At 53.9% G+C, this 20,972-nt stretch overlaps 2 protein-coding genes across 18 annotated transcripts in view; one reads left to right on the forward strand and one right to left on the reverse strand.

The window, feature by feature from the left end:
• The first annotated feature begins 35 nt into the window (after nt 1-35).
• Nucleotides 36-8,913, forward strand: MFAP2 (microfibril associated protein 2). 8 transcript variants are annotated; one of them, XM_065038152.1, is made up of 10 exons: nt 36-464; nt 1,730-1,799; nt 5,723-5,794; nt 6,904-6,993; nt 7,322-7,348; nt 7,427-7,513; nt 7,660-7,701; nt 7,956-8,043; nt 8,150-8,223; nt 8,541-8,913. In XM_065038152.1, exons 1-10 carry the CDS (start codon nt 255-257, stop codon nt 8,642-8,644), a joined length of 864 nt encoding a protein of 287 aa, XP_064894224.1. In that variant the 5' UTR covers nt 36-254; the 3' UTR covers nt 8,645-8,913. The 8 variants fall into 8 exon arrangements, with proteins under 8 accessions (XP_064894224.1, XP_064894225.1, XP_064894227.1 ...); XM_065038153.1 differs by having other exon boundaries at nt 6,907-6,993; XM_065038155.1 differs by lacking the exon at nt 36-464 and adding an exon at nt 498-850 and having other exon boundaries at nt 6,907-6,993.
• A 534-nt stretch (nt 8,914-9,447) lies between these two features.
• CROCC (ciliary rootlet coiled-coil, rootletin) overlaps nt 9,448-20,972 on the reverse strand; it is a 29,260-nt gene continuing 17,735 nt past the window's right edge. For 6 of the 10 annotated variants that reach the window (XM_065038109.1, XM_065038106.1, XM_065038107.1 and 3 more), the window contains 11 exons: nt 20,362-20,698; nt 19,090-19,208; nt 18,889-19,018; nt 17,402-17,541; nt 17,125-17,328; nt 14,214-14,411; nt 13,986-14,135; nt 12,105-12,212; nt 10,830-11,013; nt 10,049-10,141; nt 9,448-9,962 (listed from right to left, as the gene is read on the reverse strand). In XM_065038109.1, the coding sequence (XP_064894181.1) occupies nt 9,784-9,962; nt 10,049-10,141; nt 10,830-11,013; nt 12,105-12,212; nt 13,986-14,135; nt 14,214-14,411; nt 17,125-17,328; nt 17,402-17,541; nt 18,889-19,018; nt 19,090-19,208; nt 20,362-20,698 (1,842 nt within the window). In that variant the 3' untranslated portion in view covers nt 9,448-9,783. The remainder of the gene's footprint in view (nt 9,963-10,048; nt 10,142-10,829; nt 11,014-12,104; nt 12,213-13,985; nt 14,136-14,213; nt 14,412-17,124; nt 17,329-17,401; nt 17,542-18,888; nt 19,019-19,089; nt 19,209-20,361; nt 20,699-20,972) is intronic. The other 4 variants (XM_065038115.1, XM_065038111.1, XM_065038114.1 and 1 more) reach the window with 3 other exon arrangements.

Here is a 20,972-nt window from a genome sequence, read left to right on the forward strand (position 1 = left end):
CATTTCACTCGCCCATCTGGGCTGGAAGATGCTTTTCCTCGATGCTCGAAAGCAGAGAGCGAACCCAGGGGGCGGCACCACTGGGATTTCAGCAGCCCAAATGAGTTAAATAACCCCAGAGCTGGAATTTCCTAGAAAATAATCATCATAATCACTGGAAAAACCCAGGTCATCCTCGCCAAAACTGCAAAAACCTCGCTCCTTCGACGGAGGAAAAGCCGGTGGATGGAGATGCCGCATCCCGAAAGGGGAGGATGCGCAGGGATGGGGGGATGCTCTGTCTGCATAGTCCTCTGAAGGGTTTTGGGGGGTTTTCAGCTTCCTTTAAGCCTGGTTCTTGGCTCAAAAGCTGGTTTTTGCAGGGACTGGCCTGCATGGAAAGTCTCAACCCCTCGGAGCGCCGGCGGCGCCTCTCTGCCCTCCGGGAGCTGGGGATTAGCTCAGGAAATGAGGCACAAGCAGAGGTAAGAGGTTTCCTGCAGTCCCAGCCAAGGCTGGAGTTATTAAACCAGAGGTTTCCTGCCCTTCAAAAAGAAGAAAAAACATCAAAAATCAACACACAACCCTTGGAGATTTTTGCCTGTGCTTGGTGATTTTAAAAGGAGAAGCGGTTGGGGTGTGAGGGACCCATTTGCCTCTTGATTTTTGCCCCCTAAACCCGGGTGTTTTGCTTGATTGGTTGGTTTGCAAAGCCCATTTAATCATTAACAGGCGGCTCCTGCCCTTAATTAAAGGTCAGCAAGGCTGGGGACAAGGACGGTGCTGGGTGTAGAAGCTTTAAGGGAGCAGCTATTAAATGTATTTAGAGTCACTGTGGTGGTTTTATTCATCCTCCAGGCTGGAAAAACAGGTTTGATATGAGATGGGAGCAGCTTAAACCCCCACCCTACTCCTTCTGGGCTGAGAAGATGGGTTTTTCCTTATTTTTAGAGTAATTAGACCTCATCCCGGCTGCAGAAATGCTCGTATTTCAGTAGAAATGGTGGTGGGGTTGGTGCAATGGGTGCAGGGGGTGCGATGGGTACAAATCTCCCCATTGCTCATCCTCATCTCCAAAGAGCTTCTCCCTCCATCCCATCCCTCCTGCACTCTCAGTTGCTCCATTACTGTCTATAAACACACCTAAAATGTGAATGCTTTTATCTCTCAGCTCCAGACTCGCCGTCCCTATCGGGCTGGGGGGTTTTTGGGAGCATCCCCATCCCCACCGGGATGCAACCCACGTCCTCCGGAAAACCGCCAGCGTGCCGGGGGAAAAAGGGCCCCACGGTCAGCAATGCTGAGCTGCTCCGGCATCCTCAGCCCGGCTGGGAAAGAAAAGGGGACTTTTAAGTGTTTTAAACAGTTTTATCTTCTCCATCCTGGGATAAAGCTTTAAATCCGCCACGGGGTTGCAGCATCTTCGCTACTCTGGGGGGGGTAGATGGAGCGCTGATGGGTTTGGGGTGATTGGGATCAAGCTCCTAAAGTTTGGGGAGTTTGAGATTTGAGAGCAATGCCCTGATGCGATCCTTTCATCTCCCCCTCCAGCAGCACTAAACCCAGCCTAAGCCCAGCCTAAACCGCGCCGGCGTGCTTGGCGCTGTGCAAAATCCTCCCTCCTCCTGGCTTTTAAAATTCATCTAAAATTCATCCAGTTAGAAGAAAAACACCCAAACCTTGCTGACCGTCACATCAATATACACACAGTGATTTTATTTCTAATTATTCCTTTATTCCCCCCCATCAGGCAGCTTGGGGAGGAGAAAGGGGCCGGCTCAGGTGTGGCATTAGGACCCAGCGGATCCCCCTTGGTGGAGGTAGGAATTGTGCATTTTTTTTTTAAACTCTCATTTTGGAGTTTTTTTGGAAAGCAGAAGAGACCAAAGCGCCGGGCGAGGGCAGGAGCAGCATTAACGCGGTAAGGACCCCCCAACCCACCCATAGGATGCTGGGGACCCCCCTTTCCCAACACCAAATGGGGCCGAACCCCCATTTTTAGCACTTTGCAAAAATCGCCTTAAAAAACTCCGCGGGTCGGAGCAGACGAGCTCACTAAACCCATTTCCAACCTTTTTAAGCTCAGAAAAAGAAAACCCACTTCATTTTGGGGGTGTGGGCTGTAGGGGGGACCCCTCTTTGCGGCCTGACAGCTGTTGTAGTTGATTTTAAACCATTTCCAAGAAGTCTAAAAATACCCTAAAGGAAGCTGTATATATTTTTCCATCCTGGAAAGAGTCTGTAAAGGGATATTTTAATACTTTTATGTATTTTCTGCCCCAAAAGGGGGGACGGGAATGTAATGAAAATGTGATGTGTGAAAATGAGGATGGGGCCGGGGGGGGGGAAAGAAGCTCGGTTTGGTTTATTTATTTGATTGGATTTTACCTTTGGTTGGGGGCCAAAAACCATTTGAATCCTTCCCTATTCCCTTTGTTCTCCCACTCTGGCAAATGGAGAGTTTCAAAAAAAAACAGAAAAGAAAGGGAAAAAGGCAAAAAACGCTGCTGGGGGAGGGGGGAAGGTGGGGTTTCGCAGAATGAAAGGCAGACACTGTGGTGTTCTTGCTGCGGGGTTGATTGTTCCCAGATGTGCAGTTGCAAAAACATCTGGCGGGGTTGGAGTCACCGGACCCCCGCACGGGGGGGAGAGGAGATTTTGGGGTGGGGGTAACTTGGGTCCCTCCCGGGGCGTCTTGGTGGGTTCCCTGGGTGGAAAAGGTGAGGAGGAGGAGGGTGAAGGTGCCACCGGCACCTCTTGGGTTTTAGATGGTGTTGTGGGGTCTCCCACCTGGCATTGTGACCCCCGGAGTTTGGAGGGGGTGGCGGGCGCTGTGGTGTCCCCCGTCGGGAGGAGAAGACGTTGGCATCGCCGTCTGCAGGAGACGTGACCGTCTGTCCCCGTTCTCCGGCCAAATCCCCGCCGGCTCCATCCAAGATTCCACGGCTTTGGGGGAAATTCCGGGGGAATTAGAGCTTGAGAGGAGCCTCGGGTGGTGTTTTGGGGTGAAAAATGGGCTGATGCAGCTGGTTGATGCTGAGGATTTGGGGGAGGAATGTGAGGACAGCGTGGGATGTCCCCATCTGCACCCAGACTGTCCCTGGTGGGACACGGGCGCCGGATCAGGGTGATTCAGGGCCACAAGACGTTGGCACCAGTATCCCGCAGGATCCCAGTATCTGGGGAACTGGGAAGGGTCCAGATGGGCATCTCCAGCCCCTCTCTGTCACTTTGAGGTGGCCCTAAAAGCCTCTGGTCCCCCACAGCAGTCTTGTCCTGGCCAGGGCCCAAGCTAAGGCTCCATAAAGCCTCCCAGACCCCACCAGAGCCACACATTGATCTCAGCTCATCCCTGCTCAATCCCTTTGATCCCAGGACAAGTTTAACCTCAGTTAAACCTGGGTCTGGGGCTTCCCTTGTTGTGGGAAGCAGATGGGGCTTGCAGGGTCTCAGGTCCCACCAACATGTAGCGATGGGTTGGGGATGCAGCTTCGTTTGTGACCACCAAACTCTCAGCTTGGTTACATGGTCCCAGCTCAGGTTGGGACCAACTTTCCGGCTTTCCCAAAGCTGGGAAAGATCTGGAAGTCGGTTGTCAACTTCTCCAGTTCCTGCAAGGCTGGGGATGGAGGAGGACATGCTGCCTAGAAGATGCACCTATGGTGGTGGTACAAGGGCTTGATTGCTAGAAGATGCAATAACGCTTTGGTGATCTGGAGGACACGCTCACTAGAAGGTCCTACGTGTTGGTCATGGTGCAAGGCGGTCCTTAGAAGGTCCTGTGCTTTGGTGATGCTGCAGGAGATGGTCCCTGGAAGGTGCTGTGCTTTGGTGTTGGTGCAAGAGATGGTCACTAGAAGGTGCTGCACTTCGATGGTGGTGTGGGACATGGTCCATTAAGGTCCTGTGCTTTGGTGATGGTGCAGGACACAGTCCCCAGAAGATGGCATGTTTTGGTGATGGTGCTAGACATGGTCCTTAGAAGGTGCTATGCTTTGGTGATCTTGAGGTCGTGGTGGCTAGAAGGTGCTGTGCTTTGGTGGTGGTGTAGGACATGCTCCCTTGAAGGTCATACGCTTTGGTGGTGGTGCGTGACAAGGTCCCCAGAAGGTACCATGCTTTGGTGATGGTGCTAGAGATGGTCACTAGAAGGTTTTGTACTGTGTTGAAGAAGCAGGACGTGGTCGCTTAAGGTTTTACACTTTGGTGAAGGTGCAGGACACAGTCCCCAGAAGGTTCCATACTTTGGTGGTGGTGCAAGATGGTCCTTAGAAGGTGCTACGCTTCAGTGATCTTGAGGCCATGGTGGCTAGAAGGTGCTGTGCTCTGGTGGTGGTGCAGGACATGGTCACTAGAAGGCGTTACACTTTGTTGATGAAGCAGAACATGGTCCCTTAAAGTTCTACACTTTGATGAAAGTGCAGGACAAGGTCTCTAGAAGGTTCTTTACTTTGTTGATGGTACAGGACATGGTTCCTACAAGCTCGTACATGCTGGTGATGGTCTTTGGATGGTGCTACACTTTGGTGATTCTGCAAGAGATGGTCCCTAGAAGGTTCTGCATTTTGGTGGTGGTGCAGGACAAGGTCTCTAGAAGGTGCTGTAATTTGTTGGTGGTGCAGGACATGATCCCTTGAAGGTCCTACGCTTTGGTGGTGGTGCAGGACAAGGTCTCCAGAAGGTGCTGTACTTTGTTGATGGTGTGGGGCATGGTCTCTACAAGGTCCTACACACTGGTGATGGTGCTAAAGATGGTCTTTGCATGGTGCTATGCAAGGTTCTACACTTTGGTGAAGGTGCAGGACAAGGTCCCTAGAAGGTGCTGTACTTTGATGGTGTGGGACATGGTCACTAGAAGGTGCTGTGCTGAGGTGACCATGGTCACCAGAAGACGCAGCAGTTTGGTGATGGTGAGGCCATGTTCCTCCTCAGCAGGGGCGAAATACCAACAGGTCCAGCTTATCTCTACCCATGCCTCAGTTTCCCTACTCCAGTGGCCAAGCTGGTGGTACCAGGAGACGTTCCCCATCCCCACAAGAAGCTGGGAAACCCAACATGCCTTATTTCAGTGGACAAATGGTTGGGTTTCAAGGAGTTTTTTGGGAGAATTCACTTTTTTTACCCCAAATTTCCCCTTCTGGAGCGGAGACGAGGTGGGAGAACAGGCAGGGGCTTTGGCTGGTGTCCCCCCCGGGGGACACAGACACTCGGGATTTTACTTAAAACTGTTTTTTTCCTCCCCAAATCTCCCCATCCCCTCAGATTTCAGGGATGCCCAACCAAACGCATCATCCCCTGACAGCGGCGACCCCCCAAAACTCAGCCCTTTGCCACAAAACGGGGCTAAAAGCCCCAGGAAAGGTGCCCCCAACGCTCCAGCCCTTGGGGCTGGTGTCACTGGGGGGGTCCAGCCGTCCCCCCCATGGCGCTGATTCATTTGTCACCCCCGCGGGGATGTCAGGGCTTGTTCCTCGTGCTTTTTCCCCTGGGAGGGAGGGGTTGGCAAAGCCCAGCCTGCTTTATTTTATTTTTAATTTAATTTAATTTAATTTATTTCTGAAGTTTCTTTAATTTTTAGTGGTTTGTTTTAGGTTCTTTTTTTGGGGGGGGCAGCCAAAAATTTCCATCTCAGGCAGAGATGTGTGGGACATCATGGGGGGACAGAGCAGGGATGATGAATCGAGGGGTTGGGGGACACATGTGTGTGTCCCCCCCAATAACTCCCCTTTCTCTGCCCCCCCAGTGTCCTCCGGCTGCTCCCCCATCGCTGCCATCAGGATGAGAGCGGTTGGACTCTTCTTGCTGTGTCTGCCAGGTGAGTGTCCCCTCCCCGAGTGTCCCCAAGGTGAGGTGACACCCCAGGAGCCAACCACCCCCCGAATGACTCTCCATTCCCCCCCCCAAATTAACCCAAACCCCTAGTTTAGGCTTATATTTAAGCTGGGATTTAGCTCTAGGTTGGGCTCTGGCATGCAGCAAATCCCTCGTGATTTGGGGACATCGAAGGGGGTGGCACAAAATGGGCACATGACATCCAGAAAACCTTATATTTATAACCCCCCCCCGGCCCAGGGGGGCTGGCAAAGGCGGGATGGAAACAAGGAGGGAGGTGACAGACCCCAGAGCCTGGAGCCAGGAAAAATTTGGGCGAAACCAGCACAAAGGCTGGAGAACAGCTGGAAAATGTTAAATGGGGCGGGGGGAGCCCGGGGAAAGGGGGGGCAAAGCGGGGGGGCGATGGGAAGAGAAATTAAATCCCATCCCAGCATTATTCCGAGGGATGCTTTGATGAGGATGTGGTAGCTGGAGGGACCATGGTGGGGTCACAGTGTGTTCTGGGCTTGGGGGGTGACATGGTCCCCCCCAAAAAAAAGTCCTCAGGCAGTTTGAGCCCTGTTTGCCCCCCTAGATCTGCAGCAGGTCCTGGGGGGGATACAGAGGGTACCCTGGGGTGCTGGGATCATCACTGGGGACAGGGGGGTGCTGGAGTGGTATCCGGGTGCTGGGGGACATTGGGGTCACCTGGTGTCACCCCTGGGTGCTGGGGAAATCGGGGTCACCCAGTGTCTCCCCTGGGTGCTGGGGGATGTCAGGGTCACCCCGTGTCACCCCTGGGTGCTGGGGGACGTTGGGGTCCCGATAACGTAAAAATGACGCTGGTCCCCCACCCATGAGCATCCCACCTTCCTCTCCCTCCTCTTCCTCGGGCAGCGTGTCCCTGAGGACACCTATGGGACAATATTTTGGGGGACAGTAACTCTGGGATGATATTTTGGGGGACAAGAACTGTGGGACAATATTTTTGGGGACAATAAGTCTGGGACAATATTTTGGGGTCAGTGCAGAGGCAGAGCAGGGGAACCCCAACCCCCGCCGGGCTGGGGGTGACCCTGTCCCCTCCTGGTGCCACTTGTCCCCCCCCAGCAGCGCTCCTGGCCCAGGGACAGTACAGCAGGTTTGAAGGCATCACCTACCCCGAGCCGGTCCAGTATTCCCAGTACGACCAGCAATCAGGTGAGAGCCCTGAACTGGGAAGAGGCTTCACCCACCTCCCCCCCATCCTTTTCCTTTATTCATTTCGCTTTTTCTGCCCAAATCCCCATCGCTCTGATGCCTCTTTTTTAGTTCAGTATTCTTCATTTCATCCTTTTTTTAATCAATTGTATTTAATATTAAATATACAAATAGATGTTAAATAGAATTAATATTTGTCATAGCATAAATATGCTTAATATTAGTATAATATAGTTATTATCAGTTATATTATTATATATGATGTTCAAATATTTATGAAGCTGTAACAAAACCCCATCCTCAGTCTCCGTGTTGTTTAATTCCCCAGAAATTCAGGATTATTACGACTATCACGGTAAGTGGTTCCTGCGGGATGCCGGGGGGGGCAGGGTTTTTTGGGGGGAGCTGTTCCCTGCACTGTGTCCCCACACAGATGTCACCCCCCGTGCCCCCGAGGAGCAGTTTCGCTACCAGTCCCAGCAGCAATCACAGCAAGAAATCGTCCCGGCCCCCACCCCAGGTGGGTGACAATTTTTTTGGGGGGGTCTCTATCTATCCCTTTTGTGTCCCCCCCTGGAGCATCTTCCCAGGTACCAGATGCTCCAACCCAGGTAAAGGGCACCCAGATGTTTTGCTCCATCCCTAATTTTTTATACCCCCCCACAGCTGTTGCCCCCGAGACTGAACCCACGGAGCCAGGACCCCTCGGTGAGTGTTTAACCCCCCTCCATCCTGAATTTAACCCCCCCTGGTCCCTGTTGTGGGGGGGGGTCCATCCCCTTTTATCCCAACTGGGGTGAGGATGCGCTGCCACGCAGCCAAAAATTCATGCCGGGGGGAAGCATCTAGGGGATGCTACACTCACCCTTGGGGTGTCACGTCACCCCCCCTGGATTTTCCAGCCCCCCCCTCTATTTTTCATCCCCCCCCCCAAATTAAACACCATTTTTTTCCCCCCGCAGACTGCCGGGAGGAGCAATACCCCTGCACCAGGCTCTACTCAGTGCACAAGCCCTGCAAGCAGTGCCTGAATGAAATCTGCTTTTACAGGCAAGCCGGGAGGGGGGACACACAATTTCCCTGCCCCCCTATATATTTTGGGGAGCCCCTCTGCTTTTGTAATAACCCCCCCATCTTTTTATCCCCCCCCATCCAGCCTGCGCCGGGTTTACGTGATCAACAAGGAGATTTGCGTCCGCACCGTGTGCGCCCACGAAGAGCTGCTGCGAGGTAACACTGTGGCGGGGGGGACACCCCTAATTTTGGGGGGGGGTCACCCCCTTTTCCCCTTGGTGGGGGTGGCTGGAAAACAAAATCCCAGCAACTTAAAAGCTGCTCCATTCTACAACCAGTGACCCAAACTGGGATGTTATTTGATGGGGACTGAGCAGCATCATGTCCCCAACCCCCTTATTATAGGGGTCACCCCCCCATTTTGTTTTATTATAAGGGTCACCCCCCCAATTTTTTTTTATTATAGGGGTCACCCACCTATATTTTTGGTTAATTTTGTGTAATAAATGGGATTTAATTTTAATTTCCCGCAGCCGATCTCTGCCGGGACAAGTTTTCCAAGTGCGGGGTGATGGCGACCAGCGGGCTGTGCCAAACCCTGGGCGCCTCCTGCGCCCGCAGCTGCGGGGGGTGCTGAGCGCTGGGGGGGGGACACACACCCCCCCTTAGCACCCCAGCCCCATCCCCATCTCACCGTGGTGCTAAAGAAACTGTGCATGAAAATGTATAACAAACGAACCAAAACAAATCAATTACTTTTTGTGCACATAAAAATAAAAAGGCGGGGGGGGGGAGGGTTTATTATTTTTATTACTTTCATTATTATATTGTAAAATTGGGGGGGGGTGCGAGCCCCCGCCACCCCGTTTTCTACGTAGAGTATTCAAGAGATAAAGCGTAAGGGTCGATGTGGCTCCCGACTTGTTATTTCAGAGTGGGGGGGGGTTCAATGCCTGATTTGGGGGGGGTTCAATGTCTGATTTTGGGGGGGGGGTCAATGTCTGATTTTGGGGGGGGTTTCTCATTTTTTGAGGTGTTTTCACATTTCTGGGGGGATGGTTCTCATGTCTTATTTCATTGGTTTTTTTTTCCATTTGGGGGGGTGTCATTTTTTTGGAGGGTTTTGATTTATTTGGGGGGGCGGTTCTTATTTTTGGAGGGATGTCTCAGTCCGGGGGGGTCTCTTATTGATATTATTGCATTTTTATTACTATTATTGCTATTACTACTATTACTACTGTTACTACTATTACTACTGTTACTACTATTACTACTATTATTACTATTTAGGGACCCAAATCAATCCTCATGTCCCACTGGACACCCATTAGGGCATCCCCAAAACATCCCCCCCCTCACCCCCCCCCTCCAAAAAACCCACAACAACACAAAACCAAACCAAATCAACCCAAATAACCCAAAATTAACCAAAACAACCACCCACAAAATAAACCCTCAAATGCTGCCAGTTTGGGTTTATCCACATTTATTAGGCCAGGGGTGATAAGGGGGGGTTGATTTTCAGCCCCCACCCCCCCAAGTAGCACCAGTAAAACCCTCAAATTCCAAAAATAGAGATAGAAAAATCCCACTTTTTGTTAGAAATAAAGGGAAAATATGGGGATGTGAATTAGGGGGTTTGTGAGGGCGGGGGGAGCATCACGTATCAAGGTGGGGTGGGATAAATCCAGCATCTTGGCTGGTTGTGGGGTTACAAAAAATAACATTTCCAATTGTTTTGTTAAAAATCGCCATAGAAAAAAGGGCTAAAAACCCTCAAAAATGGGCTTGTTGGGAAAGTGCGATTTTTATTTGTTTGAAAAAAGGGACTATTGAGACAAAACGGGGTGTTTTTTGAGCAGGGGGGTCACCCGTGCGCTGAGTTGTGCCGGTTTCTGCGGGGGTCACTAAACGCCGGGGGGGGGATGCAGCTCCTGTCCCTTCAGCAGCGCCAGCTGCAACGGGGAGGATGGGGGGACAGTGAGGAGGGGACAGGCGTGTCCCCAATGTGGGATGTGTTCCCCCCCCCCTGCCGTCTCACCTGCTCCTCCAGGCTGTGGTGGCCGCGCTCCCCGTGGTGGGGGGACAGTCGTGGGGACATTGGGGATGGGTGCTCCAGCACCGACACCTGCGCCTGGGGGGGAAATGGGGGGGTGTCACCCCAAAAACTGGTCCCCAAAGTGGGAGGAGCCCCAGAAAGAGCCCAATGCCCTCCCAGTGCATGTACAGCCCTACAGGCTGGGTGAGACCAGTACATCCCAGTACAAGTACCTTCCCAAACTGGGATGAGCCCCATGTCATCCCAGTACAAGCTGGGAAGTGCCCCAAAACTCAGCAAGTCCATCCCAGTTCATCCCAGTCCAAGCACCAGCCTCTCCCGAAGCTTGTAAACACCCCATAACTGAGCCCAGTCCATCCCAGTACAAGCACCAGCATCTCCCCCAGCTGGGAAACACCCTAAAACTGAGCCAGTACATCCCACTATAAGCACCAGCACCTCCCCAAACTGGAATAAGCCCCAGAACTGAGCCCAGTACAACCCAGTACAAGCACCAGCACCTCCCAAGATGGGAAACACCCCGAAACTGAACCCAGTACATGCACCAGCACCTCCCCAGGCTGGAATAAACCCCACAACTGAGCCCAGTACAAGCACCAGCATCTCCCCAAGCTGGAATAAGCCCCAAAATTGGAACCACTACCTCCCAGTACAAGCACCTTCCCAAAGTGGAATAAGCCCAGTCCATCCCAGTCCGAGCACCCACACCTCCCCAAGCTGGAATAAGCCCCAGAGCTGAGCCCAGTCTGTCCCAGTCCGGCACCTGCAGCAGGCGGACGCGGTTCTGAGCCTGCGCCAGGTCCCGCTCGGCGCAGCCCAGCGAGCGCCGCAGCCGCAGAGAGTCCTCCCGGCAGCGCAGCTGCTCCCGCTGCACCTGCGGCAAGGGGCATGGGAAACGCAGGGAGAATACTGCAGGTGGTGCGTACATTATATATAGCAGATACTATCTAAATTAAATATAGCATGTCATATATATAAAATATAAAATACATAGTACATAATATATAATATGTCATATATAACATAATATATACTATATAGCAGATACTATGTAATTTAAATATAGCATGTAATGTATATAAAATATAAAATACATAGTACATAATATATAATATGTCATATATAACATAATATATACTATATAGCAGATACTATCTAAATTAAATATAGCATGTAACGTATATAAAATATAAAATACATAGTACATAATATATAATATGTCATATATAACATAATATATACTATATAGCAGATACTATCTAAATTAAATATAGCATGTAACGTATATAAAATATAAAATACATAATACATAACATATAATATGTCATATATAACATAATATACACTGTATAGTATATACTATATAGCATATAGTATATTTTATATTATGTTATATATATTTAATATATTGTATGTTATATATCTTACATATCTATATATATAAAATATAACATACAATATACTATATACAATATAGTATATATTATATGCTATATATTATATTTTATATGCTATATATTATATGTTATATATTATAGATTATAGATTACGGATTATATATTATAGATTACGGATTATATATTATAGATTACGGATTATGGATTATATTATGTATGGTATATGATATATAGATGGTATATAAAATAGAGCAGATTATATATATAATTCAGAAGATTAGATAATATAAGAGAGAATAAATCTAAAAATAAATAATATAGCAGATAATATATTTCTAAAAATAGATTATAGATATAAAATATAAAGTATAGCAGATCATATATATAACATAGAAGATAACACACATTAAAATATAGCGGATGCTGTATATCAATTATAAAATAGGGCACCTTTAAAGCTAGGTATTTTAGATATATATATTTTAGGCGCATACAGACTCCCTGCACAGCGGAGCAGCACACGGCAGATATATTAACATATAAAGACTATTTCCTGCACTGTAACTAAGCCGGGTTTAGGGCTCTCCATTCACCTTGCACAAGGATGCGTTTTTTGGGGTGTGTGTCCCCCCAGATCTCACCTTGTCCAGGGTGCCCCTCAGCGCCTCCTTCTCCTTGTGCAGGCGCTGGGCGACGCGCTCGGCCGCTCGCTGCTCCCCCTGTGCGCGGGACAGGGCCCCCCGCAGCTCCTGGGGCACAAACCCCCGCGTGTCGGGCACATGGGGGACAACGGGGCAATAGGGGGTGGGGGACAAGAGGGTGCTGGGGTTGTATGGGGGGGCAAAGGGCGATGGAAGGTGTGGGAGGCAATAGGGTGATGCGACATGGAGGGGAAGGATGCTGCTTGGGGGGCAAGAGAGTGCTGGGGTTGTATGGGAGGGCATAAAGTGATGGAAGTAATGGAAGGGGGGGCAATAGGGTGACGAAAGGGGGGGCAATAGGGTGATGCAAGGCAGGGGCAAGAGGGTGCTGAGGTTGTATGGGGGGCAAAGGGCGATGGAAGGTGTGGGGGGCAATAGGGTGATGTGATGCAGTGGGGAAGGATGCTGCATGGGGGCAAGAGAGTGCTGGGGTTGTATGGGGGGCATAAAGTGATGGAAGGGGGGGCAATAGGGTGATGCAGGGCAGGGGCAAGAGGGTTCTGGGGTTGTATGGGGGGGCATAAAGTGATGGAAGGAGGGGGGGACAATAGGGTGATGCGGGGGGGAGAAGGATGATGCATGGGGGGCAAGGTCGGTAAGAGGGTGCTGGGGTTGTATGGGGGGCCATAGGGTGATGCAAAGAGGGGGCAATAGGGTGATGTAGGGGGGGAGAAGGATGATGCATGGGGGGCAAGGTCGGTAAGAGGGTGCTGGGGTTGTATGGGGGGCCATAGGGTGATGCAGGGTGGGGAGGACGCTGCATGGGGGACAAGAGGGTGCTGGGGTTGTATGGGGGGGCAAAGGGCGATGGAAGGTGGGGGGGGCACTAGGGTGATGCAAGGTGGGGCAAGAGAGTGCAGAAAGCTGTATGGGGGCAATAGGGTGCTGGCGTTGGGGGCTAAGGGTGTTGGGGGGGCTGTACAGGGTCAATAGGGTACTGTGGGGGTGGAAAGGATGCAGGGGGATATATGGGGGGGCAAGAGGGTGCTGGGGCTATGTGAGGGAGTCCATAAGGTGGGAGGGGGGCAAATGATGCTGCATGGGGGGGTTAAAGGGTGCTGGTGTTATATGGGGGCAATAGGTGTTATATTGGGGGGGTTAAAGGGTACATGGAGGGCAACAGGGTGCTGGCAGGGGCGCAGAAGGGGATGAGGGGCTGTATGAGGTGATAGGGTGCTGCATGGGGGGCTCAAAAGGGTGCTGGTGTTATATGGGGGAAATAGGGTGCTGGGGGGGGGAAAGGGTGCGTGGGTTGTATGAGGGGGGGCAAAAGGGTGCTGAGGCTATATGAGGGCAATAGGGTGCTGCATAGGGGGGCTTAAAGGGTGCAAGAGGGTGCATGGGGGGCAATAGGGTGCTGGCTGGGGGGCAGAAGTGGGGGGGGCTGTATGGGGGCAATAGGATGCTGTGGGGGTGGGAAAAGGTGCTGAGGCTACATGGGGGTCCATAGGGTGATGTAAAGAGTGGGGGGGCAAAAGATGCTGCATGGGGCGGGAGGGGGGGGGCGGGCACAGGGTGTTGGGGTTATATGAGGGCAATAGGGTGCTGCATGGGGGGGTTAAAGGGTGCAAGAGGGTACATGGGGGGGTTAAAGGGTGCAAGAGGGTGCATGGGGGCAACAGGGTCCTGGGGCTGTATGAGGGCAATAGGGTGTAGCGTGGGGGGGTTAGAGGGTGCAAGAGGGTGCATGGGGGCAATAGAGCCCTGGGGAGGGGTGTCAAGAGGGTGCATGTGGGCAATAGAGCCCTGCGGGGGGCAAAAGGATCCAGGGGACTGGGTGGGGTCAAAGGACAGGGAATTTGGGGACTCCCCCCCCCTCACCTCCTGCTGCTGCCTCCCCTGCGCCTCCAGCTCCTCCTTGCAGTGCCGCAGCAGCTCCTGCTCCCCCCGCAGCGCCCGCAGCTGCTCCCGCAGCGCCGCCTTCTCCTCCCGTGCTTCGCCCAGCGCCCGCCGGGCCACATCCAGCCCCTCCTGGGACACCGGAGGGACAACCAGAGTGACAAAAGCCACCCCAGGCTCACCCCCCAACCTCGGGGCGCTGGTTCGCACCTGCAGGGCCCGGCGGTCCAGCTCTCCGGCGGCCAAGGCGCTTTGGAGCTGCTGCAGCCGCTCGTGGGTGGCGGGGCCGTCGGCGGATGTCACCGCGGTGCTCGGAGCGTCGTCCTTGGAGCCGCTCGGGGCCAGCGCCGCGCTCAGCCGCTCCATGGCCAGCTGCAACGCACCGGCGCGCTGCTCGCTCTCCGTGAGCTGCACCCCGAAAACGAGCGGCAAGGTCAGTGTAGGGTCACAGGGCTTGGAATAAACCTTGAACAAAAACTGGCTGGATGTACAACCACCAGACAGACGCACAGACACCCACCCAGATGGACACTTGTCTCCTGCACTAATCCCCATCAAAAATGGACATTTTGCCCCAAACTCCCTGCTTGAAAATCAGCAGTTTCACACCCCTGCCACACCCACAGTGCCACGAGTGGGTGACAGACACATGGACACAGACAGACGCACAGACACCCACCCAGCTGGACGCTTGCCTCCAGCACCCTCAGCATAAACCCCCCCCCCCAAAATGGACATTTTGCCCCAAAGTCCCTGCTCGAAAATCAGCGATTTCACACCCCTGCCACACCCACAGTGCCACGAGTGGATGACAGACACAGATGGACAAACAGACAGGCTGTGGGAGACTAAAGGGCCCGATCCTGCCCACGAGTGGGGGCGGGGCAGTGGTGTGGCAGGGGTGGGGCGGAGGTCTGAAATTGCTGATTTTTGAGCAGGACCTTTGGGGGAAAAAAAATGTCCATTTTGGAGGGGTTTTGTGCTGGGGGATGAGTGCCATGTGTGTCCAGACAGATGGACAGTTGTGCATCCACCCAGACTGACGGACACTTGTTCGTCCAGCCGGACACTTGTACGTACCACTGGACAGACGGACACTTGTACGTACCACTGGACAGACGGACACTTGTACGTGCAGCCGGACAGACACACAACCAGCTGGACACTCACCTGCTGCACCCTGCTGCACTAATGCCCCAAAAATGGACATTTTGCCCCAAAGGTCCCCCTCAAAAATCAGCAATTTCACACCCCCGCCCCACCCCCACCACACCCCTGCCCCGCCCCCAGTGCAATGAGTGGGTGACAGACACACGGATGGGGACACAGACAGACGGACACATTGTGGGGGGCTAAAGGGCCTGATTCTGCCCACGAGTGGAGGCGGGGCAGGGGTGTGGTGGGGGTGGGGCGGGGGTGGGGAAGGGGTGTGAAATTGCTGATTTTTGAACAGGGACTTTGGGGCAAAATGTCCATTTTTGGTGCATTAGTGCCGCAGGGTGCAGCAGGTGAGTGTCCGGCTGGGTGTGTGTCTGTCCGGCTGCACGTACAAGTGTCCGTCTGTCCAGTGGTACGTACAAGTGTCCGTCAGTCTGGGTGGATGCAGAACTGTCCATCTGTCTGGACACACATGATACTTCCTCCATCCCCCAGCACAAACTCACCAAAAATGGACATTTTCCCCCAAAGGTCCTGCTCAAAAATCAGCAATTTCACACCCTTGCCCCGCCCCCACTCCTGGGCAGGATCGGGCTCTTTAGCTGCCCACAGTGTGTCTCCGTCTGTCTGTGTCTGTGTGTCTGTCACCCACTCGTGGCACTGGGGTCGGGGGTGGGGGGCGTTTGTGAAATTGCTGAGTAAGGTTTTTGGGGCAAAAACGTCCCTTTTTTGAGGGCAGTTTGTGCTGGGGATGCGGGAGCCGAGTGTCCGGCTGGGCAGGCATCTGTCTGTCCAGCTGCACATACAAGTGTCTGTCTGTCCAGTGGTACATGCAACTATCCATCTGTCTGGATGCCCAATTGTCCGTGTGTCTGTCTGGATGTCCAACCAGCCATAGAACTGTCTGTGTGTCTGGCTGTAGATCCAACTCTCTGTGTGTCTGGTGGCTGTGACACCATCTGTACGTCCAGCTGGACCTGCAGCTGTCCCATGTGTCTGTCTGTCCATGCGTCTGTTTGGATGTGCAGCTGTCCATCTGTCTGTGCCCCCGTCCGTGTGTCCATCACCCACGCAGGGTCCTAGGGCATGACTGAGACCCCATCCTGGCTGCAGACACATGGATGGGGCACGGACAGACCGACACGTGGATTCTGGGGTGTCCTGGGGGTGGTGCTGTGTTTTCATGCCCAGTTGGACACATGGTAAGTAGCACATCTGTCCATCCATCCGTCCATGTGTCCGTCCTGGTGTCTGTCACCCTATCCTGAAGTGCTGGGGTGGGTCAGGCCTAATCCTGACTTTAATGTCCCCATTTACCCCCCTGTATTGCACATAAACCCCGGTAAAAACCGGTAAAACCCCTGGTGCATCCTCCATAAATCCCAATAAAATGGGTAAAACCAGGGATTGGGGACAGAGCCACCAAGATGCTGGAGGGAGTGGAGCATCTCCCGTGTGAGGAAAGGCTGAGGGAGCTGGGGCTCTGGAGCTGGACAAGAGGAGACTGAGGGGGGACTCATTCCTGGGGATCAAGATGGAAAGGGGGAGTGTCAGGAGGATGGAGCCAGGCTCTTCTGGTGACAACCAGTGATAGGGCAAGGGGCAATGGGTGCAAACTGGAACACAAAAGGTTCCACTTAAACATGAGAAGAAATTTCTTCTCAGTGAGGGTGGCAGAGCCTGGCCCAGGCTGCCCAGGGGGGTTGTGGAGTCTCCTTCTGTGCAGACATTCCAACCCGCCTGGACACCTTCCTGTGTAACCTCATCTGGGTGTTCCTGCTCCATGGGGGGATTGCACTGGATGAGCTTTCCAGGGCCCTTCAACCCCTGACACTCTGGGATTCTGTGTGATTCTATAACAGTTGGACTCACTCATCTTCAGCATCTTTCCCAACCAAAACAATTCTACGACTGAAAAAACCCAAGCCAGGCGATGCGGATTTGGAGCATTTCATGCCGTTACCTGTTTCTGCAGCCGCTCCCCGCGCTCCTGCATCGCCTGCGCCTCCACTCGCCGCTCGCCCAGGGCCACCCGTGCCCGCTGCAGCTCGCCCTCCAGCACCTGCTGCTGCAGCTCCAGCCGCCGGCCCCGGCTCTCCGCAGCCTCCAGCTGCCGCTTGGCATCCTGCAGCTCGGCCTCGCTGCCCCGCGCCGCGCTCGCCCTCTCCTGTGGGGCATCGAGTGGCTCAGAGCGCCGGGGACGGGGCAGGGATTGTCCCCAGCGCGGTGGCGATGCCAACCTGTGCGGCTTGCAGGCTGCGTTCCAGCGCCGCCACCTTGTCCCGCAGCGCCCGGCGCTCCTGCTCGGCTCGCCGAAGCGTCTCCTCCTGCAGCAGCAGCGCGGCCTGGGCGCTGCTCAGCTCCCCCCCGCTGCGGCGCCCTGGCAGAGACACCCCCGGGTCACACTCCTTCGTGGGGGGGACACAGGGGGGTTTTACTGGGGGTGCACCGCGGGTTTTACCTGGTTGATTGGGATTTATGGGGTCTGGGCAGGGGCTTTTAGTGGGGATGCACCAGGAGTTGTACCCATTGTATTGGGATTTAAAGGGTCTGCACAGGCAGTTTTACCCATTCTATTGGGGTTTATGGGGTCTGCACAGGGGGGTTTACCAGTTCCACTGGGGATGCACCAGGGGTTTTACCCATTTTATTGGGATTTATGGGGTCTGCACAGGGGGGTTTACCCATTCTATTGGGATTTACGAGGTCTGCACAGGGGGGTTTACCAGTTCTACTGGGGATGCACCAGGGGTTTTACCCATTTTATTGGGATTTACGGGGTCTGCACAGAGGGTTTTACTGGGGATACACCAGGAATTGTACCCATTTTATTGGGATTTAGGGGGTCTACAGGGGCTTTTACCAGTTATACTGGGGATGCAGCAGGGGTTTTACCCATTTTACTGGGATTTATGGGGTTTGCACACAGGATTTTCCCATTCTATTGGGATTTATGGGGTCTGAACAGGGGCTTCTATCAGTTTTACTGGGGATGCACCAGGAGTTTTACCCATTCTATTGGGGTTTAACGGGTCTACACAGGCAGTTTTACCCATTCTATTGGGATTTATGGGGTCTGAACAGGCAGTTTTACCCATTCTATTGGGATTTAAGGGGTCTGCACAGAGGGTTTTACTGGGGATGCACCAGGAATTGTACCCATTTTATTGGGATTTATGGAGTCTACAGGGGCTTTTACCAGTTATACTGGGGAGGCACCAGGGGCTTTACCCATTTTACTGGGATTTATGGGGTCTGCGCAGGGGCTTTTACCAATTTTATTGGGTTTATGGGGCATGCACAGGTCTTTTATCAATTTTACTGAGCCTACAGGGGGATCCATTGGGGGTTTCCCAGTTTCACTGGGGCTTGTGTGCAATACAGGGGGGTTTTACCCATTCTATTGAGCTTTATGGGGTCTGCACAGGGGGTTTTACTCATGTTATTGGGATGTATGTGGTCTGCACAGCGGGTTTTACTGGTTTCACTGGGGTTTACTAACCATGCACAAGAGTTTCACTGGGTTTCCTGGGGTTTGCACAGGAGATTTCACTGATTTTACCCAGATTTTGGTGCTATCCTTGGGGGAAATCCCACCGAGCATCCCTCATCACCTCCCCCCGTGCCTCAGTTTCCCCAAACCCCCTTTCTCATTGGTGAGGCTCCAGCACAGGACAAATCACCCCACACCCCACCATTTGGGGGGATGCACCCCAAAAAAAACCACCTGCATCACCTTCCTCGCCCTCAGCCACCAGTTTTTGGAGCTGCTGGGCGCGGGCGCTGGCGCTGTCCCGCTCCTCCTCCACCTCTGCCAGCCGCCGGCCCAGCGTCCCCACCTGCACCCGCAGCTCCTCCTGCGGCGACAAAACGGGGTGAAAAAGGGGTTTTTTGGGGGGATGATGAGGAGGGGAAAGGGGGGACGTACCCGCTCCCGCTGCGCATCCTGCAGCTCGCGCAGGAAATCCCGCAGGGCCGCCCGCACCGCCTCGGGTTCGCTCGCTGCATCGGGGTCTGGGGGTGAGCTGGGGGTCCCCGGTCCCTCACCTGTATGGGGATAAACTGGGTGGCGTGGGGACAAACTGGGTGCGGCGCTTGAGGAAGGATCACAAGCCGCAGTGGGATGTGCTGCAGTGGGATACAGCCAGGGGATATGGGGGACCCCTGGGATGGAGCAGTGGGGTATGGGGGACACCCAAGGATGGAGCAATGACATGATGGGGGACCCCTGGGATGGAGCAATGAGGTGATGGGGACCCCAGGGATGGAGCAATGGGGTATGGGAGACCCCTGGGATGGAGCAATGAGGTGATGGGGGACCCCAGGGATGGAGCAATGGGGTATGGGGGACACCCAAGGATGGAGCAATGAGGTGATGGGGGACCCCAGGGATGGAGCAATGGGGTATGGGGGACACCCAAGGATGGAGCAATGAGGTGATGGGGGACCCCAGGGATGGAGCAATGGGGTATGGGGGACCACTGGGATGGAGCAATGAGGTGATGGGGACCCCAGGAATGGAGCAGTGGCGTATGGGGGACCCCTGGGATGGAGCAATGAGGTGACGGGGGACCCCAGGGATGGAGCAATGGTGTATGGGGGACACCTAAGGATGGAGCAAAGAGGTGATGGGGGACCCCAGGGATGGAGCAATGGGTTATGGGGGACACCCAGGGATCCAGGGGATGGAGCAACAGGATATGGGGGACACCAGGGATAGAGCAACAGGGTGATGGGGACCCCAAGGATGGAGGGGATGGAGCAAGAGGGTATGGGGATCCCCGAGGATGGAGCAATGGGATATTGGGGGCTCCAGGAATAGAGCAATGAGGGATTGAGGACCCCAGTGATGGAGCAACAGGGTTTGGGGGACCCCAGGGATGCAGGGGACAGAGCAATAGGATGATGGGAACCCCAGGGATGGAGCAATGGGGTACGGGGGACACTCAAGGATGGAGCAGTGGGATATTGGGGACCCTCAGAGATGGAGGAATAGGGTATGAGGGTGCCCCAGGGATGTAGGGGATGGAGCAACAAAGTATAGGGATGCCCAGGGATGGAGCAATGGGGTATTGAGGACCCCCAGGGATGCAGGGGCTGGAGAAATGTGGCGATGAGGATGCAGTGAGATCCCAGTGGGACGCACCCCCTTCCCCTAAAGCTAGGGACAGAGCACCAAGGGGTCCCCAGGGACCCTCACCCTTGCCTGGGGAGCCGGCCCGTGCCCGGCCGATGCCCATGGTGCGGCGCAGGGCGGACTGGATGCCTCCCAGGCGGGTTTCAGCAGCTCGGCGCAGCGACTCGCCGCGGGCCAGCTCGGCTTCCAGCCCCTGCGCCCGGCCCTCGGCCGCGCTCAGGCGCAGGCTCAGCTCCGCTGCTTCGCCCCGCGCCGCCTCCACCTTCAGCTGCAGGTTGCGGGCATCAGCCAGCAGCTTCTTCTCGTTGCCACGAGCTTCCTCCAAGCTCCGGGCCAGGTCCTTCTCCCGCTGCCGAAATTCGCCCTCCGCCTCCGACAGCCGCTGCTGCAGGTGCTGGAGCTGGTTGGGTGGGAAAGGGGGTGGTGGGGATGGAGAAATGGGGTGATGGAGATGAAAGGGATGGAGCAATGGGGTGATGAAGCTGCAAGGGATGGAGTATTAGGGTGAAGGGGAACCCCAGGGATGCAGGGGACACAGCAACAGGGTGATGGAGATGCAGGAGATGGAGTAATGGGGTGATCAGGACCCCCAGAGATGGAGCTATGGGGTACTGGGGACCCCAGGGATGCAGGTGATGGAGTAATGGGGTGATGGAGATGCAAGAGATGGAGCA

This window comes from Columba livia, chromosome 21 (genome assembly GCF_036013475.1).
Source record: "Columba livia isolate bColLiv1 breed racing homer chromosome 21, bColLiv1.pat.W.v2, whole genome shotgun sequence".
Taxonomy (NCBI): Eukaryota; Metazoa; Chordata; class Aves; order Columbiformes; family Columbidae; genus Columba; species Columba livia.